The sequence below is a fragment of the Hyla sarda genome, chromosome 5, assembly GCF_029499605.1.
Source record: "Hyla sarda isolate aHylSar1 chromosome 5, aHylSar1.hap1, whole genome shotgun sequence".
NCBI classification, from domain to species: Eukaryota; Metazoa; Chordata; class Amphibia; order Anura; family Hylidae; genus Hyla; species Hyla sarda.
In genome coordinates, this window is record NC_079193.1 from 345,998,327 (window position 1) to 346,005,134 (window position 6,808).

The following is a 6,808-nucleotide window of genomic DNA, read 5'->3' on the forward strand; positions in this document are numbered from 1 at the left end:
CAAACGAGAATATAAAGAGTTTATCCTGAGAAGATTTGCTGCTTGACTCTTTTTTTTCTTTTTAAATAAAAGGTTTTTTCGATCTAGGGCTCTAGCCTTGTTATAAGCTTCTGGATAACTTCTTTGACGTAATCTTTGCATCAGTTCCTCTGCCTGAGAATTGAATAGAGCACTGTCCGAATTTATTAGTCTTAACCGGGCCATTTGTCCATAGGGTAAATAATTTTTTACATACATAGGATGGTAACTGTTGTAACTTAACAATGGATTGACAGCTGTCTGGTTTCGGAACCCCTTAGTGAGCAGTTGGCCAGCAGATACCTATAATTCAACATCCAGGAATGTTAATTTTTTTATCCCCAAAACACTTGTGAACCGCATGTTATGATCGTTGGCATTCATATAATCGACAAACTCACTAAATAGATCCTGTGAGCCATCCCACACAATGATCACATCGTCAATATATCTATAATGCAATTTTAGATTTTAAATAAAAGGGTTTTTGTAGTATAGATTTTATTTTCCTCCAGGTCGGCCACATAAACATTTATCTATTTACTGAGTTTGTCGATTATATGAATGCCAACAATCATAACATGCGGTTCACTAGTGTGTTTGGGGATAAAAAATTAACATTCCTGGATGTTGAATTATAGGTATCTGCTGGCCAACTGCTCACTAAGGGGTTCCGAAAACAGACAGCTGTCAATCCATTGTTAACTTACTACAGTTACCATCCTATGTATGTAAAAAATTCTTTACCCTATGGAAAAATGGTCCGGTTAAGACTAAGAAATTCTGACAGTGCTCTATTCGATTCTCAGGCAGAGGAACTGATGCAAAGATTAAGTCAAAGAAGTTATCCAGAAGCTATGTTGCAGGAAGCTTATAACAAGGCTAGAGCCCTAGATCGAAAAAACTTTTTTATTTAACCCCTTAAGGACGCAGCCCTTTTTCACCTCAAGGACTGAGCCCTTTTTCGCAATTCTGACCACCGTCTCTTTACGAATTAATAACTCAAACACTTTTATCGAATATTCTGATTCTGAAATTGGTTTTTCGTGACAACATATTCTACTTTATTTTGGTGGTAAATTTTCGGCGTTACTTCCTTTTTTTTGTGAAAAATCCCCAAATTTCATGAAAATTTAGAAAATTTTGAATTTTTCTAACTTTGAAGCTCTCTACTTATAAGTCAAATGTATATTCCAAATTTAATTTTTCTTCACAAATACAATATGTCCACTTTATGTTGGCATCATAAAATGGACATATTTTTTGCTTTTTGAAAAAATTAGAGGGCTTCAAAGTAGAGCAGCAATTTTCAAAAATGTCATGAAAATTGCAAAATCTGAAGGGACAAATGTTACAAAACTACAACTCCCAGCATGCCTGGGCAGTCTAGGCATGCTGAGAGTTGTAGTTTGGCAACATCTGGAGGGCTACCGTCTGGGCACCACTGTAACAGTGGTCTCCAAACTGTGACCCTCCAGATGTTGCTAAACTACAACTCCCAGCATACCCAGACTGCCAAGGGCTGGGAGTTGCAGTTTGGCCCCCACTAGGAAGGACAGCAGTAAATATTGCTTACTGCCCCTTCCTTTCAACCGCCCCCCCCCCCCACCCCTCTCGTCGTTTCCCTACCTGAGCCAGTCTCCAGCGACGATCTGCGGTCCCCACGCATCTTCTCCTCCAGGTATCGGCCTCCATCTTCTCCACACGTTCCCCACGACATCCAGGGGTGGGTAGGACGGGGGGTTGCCATGGCAACCCACTGTCCTGTGCTGCCATTGGTCAGAATCAGTTCTGACCAATGGCAGGGATAGGAGGAGATCACAGCACTGCGACCTCGCTCCTATCCCTCAGGATGATCGGGGCTGTCACTGACAGCTCCGATCATCCCTATTTTCCGGGTGATCGGGTCACCAGAGACCCGATCAGCCTGGAATAGCAGAAAATCGCATGTCTGAATTGACATGCGATTTTCTGTGATCGCCGACAGGACCCCCCTTGGCGATGTGCTGGGATGCCTGCTGAATGATTTCAGCAAGCATCCCGGTCCGGTCCCCAACCGGCTAGCGGCAGGGACCAGAATTCCCACGTCCTTAAGGACTCGTAATGCAGGGCGTATGCATACGCCCGGCGTCCTGAAGAGGTTAAAAAGAAAAAGTCAAGCAACAAAGCTTCTCAGGATAAACTCTTTATATTCTCGTTTGAATTCAGCCCAATGGAAAAGGTACTTAATGTGATCCACAAAAACTGGTTTCTGTTGGCACAGGATGAAATCCTCCGGGATGTTGGGAGGAAAAAAACCTCTCATCACAATCCGCAGGACGGCCAACTTACGCGACAAGTTAATAAAAGGTTGTGTGAATTCAGCCCAAGAAAACCGGCCAACGCAAAGTGTCCCCGTAGGAAATTTTCGATGCGGGTCCTGTAACTGGTGTCGATATGTGTCCTAGCAAAGTGGTGCAATTGGGAGGTGAACGTCTTGTAATCGAATAACATATTACATGCCGCACGATATCGGTCGTATATGCAATCAAGTGCGACTGCGGCATGTTCTATGTTGGCAAGACGATCAGACCATTGAATACAAGATTTTCTGAACATGCCAGGTCTGTCACTACAGGGAAGGGGGCTCCGAGGTTGATAAAGCATATTCGAGAAACTCACGGGGGAAATATTGCAGCTATGTCGTTTATGGGTCTTGTCCGAATAGATAACACCCCGGCGGGGGGAGATATTAATATGATGTTATTGAAAAAAGAAACCTCAATCATATTAAAAACGAAAGCCCTAGGACAACTAGGTCTAAATGATCGAAAAGACATCAATGTGTTCAGTAGGTAATATTGTATGTTTCTACAAGCCTCAAACGTGTCAGGATCAGTATTAGAGCACATTTTAAATGTATGGCAATTTTTTTTTATTTTTTTTAAATTGTTTCTGTATGTTTAATGCAAATTGATCTCTATAAACGCTATGTGTGAACATGATGTTGCACTTTGATACTAACACCGTCCAGGAATGAAAGGGTTAACACCCCACCTGATCAGGTGTAACTTGGAAATGTATTAAATGTGTGAAGGAAGGAGAAGTGACGCAGGGACCGGTGGAAGCAGCGTGAGCCGCGAAACGGACGTCGTCCCGTCTCTTCTCCCCCTCCTGACGTTCTAATGTACCTCATTGCATCCGGATCGAGTGCCGTGGTTTTCTTCTACACAAGGTATTTTACATTAAATATGATGTTAATACCGTACGGTGAATGGCATGTTTGTAAAAAATATATAAATAAAAAAGCAAAAATTGCTGCTTTTTAACATTTTATTCCCCCAAAAATTGATAAAAAATGTGTTACAATTTTTATATAAGCAAATTTTGTATCAATTAAAAGTACAGATCACGGCGCAAAAAAATTAGCTCTCGTACTGCCGCTTATATGGAAAAATGAAAGTTATAGGTCTTCAAAATGGGGATTTTAAACGTACAAATTTGGTTAAGTTTGCACATATATTTGTTTTTTAGCGCAACAGTAATAGAAAAGTATGTTATCACGGTGTCATTTTAATCATATTGACCCAAAGAATAAAGTACACATGTCATTTTTACCCTAAATTGTACGGCATGAAAACGAAACCTTCCAAAATTTGCTAAATTGTGGTTTTCTTCTTAATTTCCCCACACAAATAATATTTTTTTGGTTGCGCCATACATTTTATTGTAAAGTGAGTGATGTCATTACAACGGACAACTGGTCGCCCAATAAACAAGCCCTCATACTAGTCTGTGGATGAAAATATAAGAGTTATGATTTTTTATTTTTTTTGAAGGCGAGGAGGAAAAAAATAAAACTTACAAATAAAATTGTACTTAAGGCCCAAATGGGAGGAGTCCTTAAGGGCTTAAAGAGGTACTCCGGTGGAAAATATTTTATCTTTTAATCAACTGGTGCCAGAAAGTTAAACAGATTTGTAAATTACTTCTATTAAAGAATCTTTACCCTTCCAGTACTTTTTTTAGCAGCCGTTTGCTACAGGGGAAATTCTTTTCTTTTTTTAATTTCTTTTCGGTCTTGTCCACAGTGCTCTCTGCTGACACCTGATATGGGCATCAGGTGTCAGCAGAGAGCACTGTGGACAAGATGACAAAAAATAAATTGAAAAAGAAAATAAATTTCCTCTGTAGCATACAGCTGCTAAGTACTGGAAGGGTAAAGATTTTTTAATAGAAGTATTTCACAAATCTGTAACTTTCTGGCAGTAGTGGATTTAAAAAAAAAAAATAATTCCACCGGAGTACCCCTTTTAAATGCCAGGGACACTTACATTTTTGTCTCGCAGCAGAGCACTGGGTTTGGGTTCACATGATTGTCAAGAGGAAAGAGGCAGGGACATGATTGATCTCCTACAAAACTCATTTACAGAACAATCTCTACATTTTGTTAGAAAATCTTTGTGCTTGTTTTTCTTACAGCATTTTCATCTAATTTCGCAAAGTTATAGAAATTTATGCATGCAACACAATTGCACAAATTTTGGAAAAGATTTGCAATGGTGAAAAAGACATCCAGTACCGAACTTCCCACATCCTATGTGACCTGGGAAGTGGAGTATGCTTGCACAAAATTTTATTTGCAGATGATAAATTCAGCTAACATATTTGCATGCTGAGCCATGCCCACTCTAAGGAAAAAATTACAAAGAACACAAAATGCCAAAAAAAAAAAAAATATATATATATATAATATAATATTGAGCAAACTTACAGTAAATCTGATTCATCACGAACTTCTCGGCTCGGCAGTTGATGACTTTTCCTGCATAAATTAGTTCAGCTTTCCGGTGCTCCGGTGGGCTGGAAAAGGTGGATACAGTCCTAGGAGACTCTTTCCTAGGAATGTATCCACCTTTTCCAGCCCACCGGAGCACCTGAAAGCTGAACTAATTTACGCAGGAAAAGTCATCAACTGCCGAGCCGAGAAGTTCGTGACGAATCAGATTTACTGTAAGTTTGCTCATATATATATATATATATATATATATATATATATATATATATATATATATATATATATATATATATATATATATATATATATATAATATTGCTATTTTTTTGTTTTTATTGTTTTTATTATTGTTGTTGTTTTTAATATATTAAAAATAATAAAAACAATAAACAACTAATAAAAATAGCAATAACAATATTTTAAATTTTTATTTTTTTTTAATATATAATTATTATATATAATTTTTAATATAATTATTTACTTTTGTTTTCCTGTTTTAAATGTTCCTTTTACATCCTCACAAATTCTTTAATTCATTGAACAGGCAGCAGAAAATGGCTGAACGGGAGAAACGAACCGCGGAGCAACAAAGAAAGAAGTTGGAGAAGGAGGTTCAGCGGCAGCTGAAGAAGGAACCGAGCAAAATGGGAGTAAAATTATCCTAACAGCCGGCCCCTGATCTGTGGACGCCGCTGATCACACAAACAGTTTTCTGTTTTTTACGATCCTTTCATTGGGATAATGACATCAGTCACTGGGATCTATGGGAAATCTGAACCCTATTCTTACCTTTTTAAGACTATATGGATTACAATGCCAGATGATTTATCACTTCCTCAGACTAGCGCATGGAACTCGTACAATTATTAAAAAGAGGGGAAAAAAAGGTGCAAATAATTATTGAGGGAAATCGACCGCTCCATTATACTGCGTGACAAGTGTAATTATTAATAAAAAAAGGATTTTAAAGAAATGTCTACATTATGTTGTGGTAATCTGTAATACTTACCCGGGGGAAGAGTGTTTCCCAACCAGGCTGCTCCATAACTCATTCTGCTGACACATTTACATTAGTGTTTCCCAACCATGGAGTCTCCAGCTGTTGCAAAACTTCAACTCACAGCATGCCCGGACAGCCAAAGGCTGTCCGGGCATGCTGGTAGTTGTAGTTTTGCAACAGCTAGAGACCCCCTAGTTTGGAAACACTGCTGTGCGAGCTCTTTTTATATACTAAAGTGCTGTAGAGAACCTGCTCAGTGGGTATGGGAATACAAGTTAGAGTTCCAAAAAAAAGTTTAAAGGGGTCTTGGCTCTCTCAGTGAAGAGCGCAAGTAGTCTACTGGTAGAGCAGTCACAAGAAAAAGCAGGGACGTCACTCACCAGGATCTGTGTGATATTCTTAAATTTCAACGGTGCAGTTACATGGTGCTCGGACAATGGCCCAGATTTATCAAACTGTGTGAGAGAAAAAGTGGAGAGATTTCCCCCCAGCAACCAAGCACAGCTCAGCTAATGAGCTGTGGTAAAGTGAAAGCTGAGCTGTGGTAAAGTGAAAGCTGAGCTGTGATTGGTTACTGTGGGGAAATCACTTCTGGGCAAATGTCTGTAGGACTCAGCTCATCAGTGAAAGGCTGGGTTACAGCTGTTGCGCGCGCGTATCACTCTTCTTCAGACCCTACCTGTTCCGTATGGCATCACCTATTTCAACCCCCCTCCTGGTGACTCGCTCGGAACAAGTGCCTAATAATTAAACTGTTTAAAAACATATTCAAAAGTCACACAAAATCAAGGACTTCAAAGCAAGTTCAAAAATCGTAATGGCACGTTAAAGGAATACACTGTATTCAACTCTCTCATTGAGTCCCAAGTTGCCCGCGGCATTTAATTTTATTATCCATTTCGCTTCAGTTTGAAGCAACAATTTATTTTTATCTATATTCTCATTGCCGCGGACAACTTTGAGACCCTGAAAGAGTAGATCACTGCGCTCTCCTCCATGTACCAGGTTCATAT

The 6,808-nt window shown here is 39.3% G+C and overlaps 1 protein-coding gene across 2 annotated transcripts in view; it reads left to right on the forward strand.

The window, feature by feature from the left end:
* Nucleotides 1-5,768, forward strand: part of EBAG9 (estrogen receptor binding site associated antigen 9) — a 43,564-nt gene extending 37,796 nt beyond the window's left edge. For both annotated transcript variants that reach the window (XM_056522604.1, XM_056522606.1), the window contains one exon: nt 5,340-5,768. In XM_056522604.1, the coding sequence (XP_056378579.1) occupies nt 5,340-5,460 (121 nt within the window). In that variant the 3' untranslated portion in view covers nt 5,461-5,768. The remainder of the gene's footprint in view (nt 1-5,339) is intronic.
* Nucleotides 5,769-6,808: the final 1,040 nt, after the last annotated feature.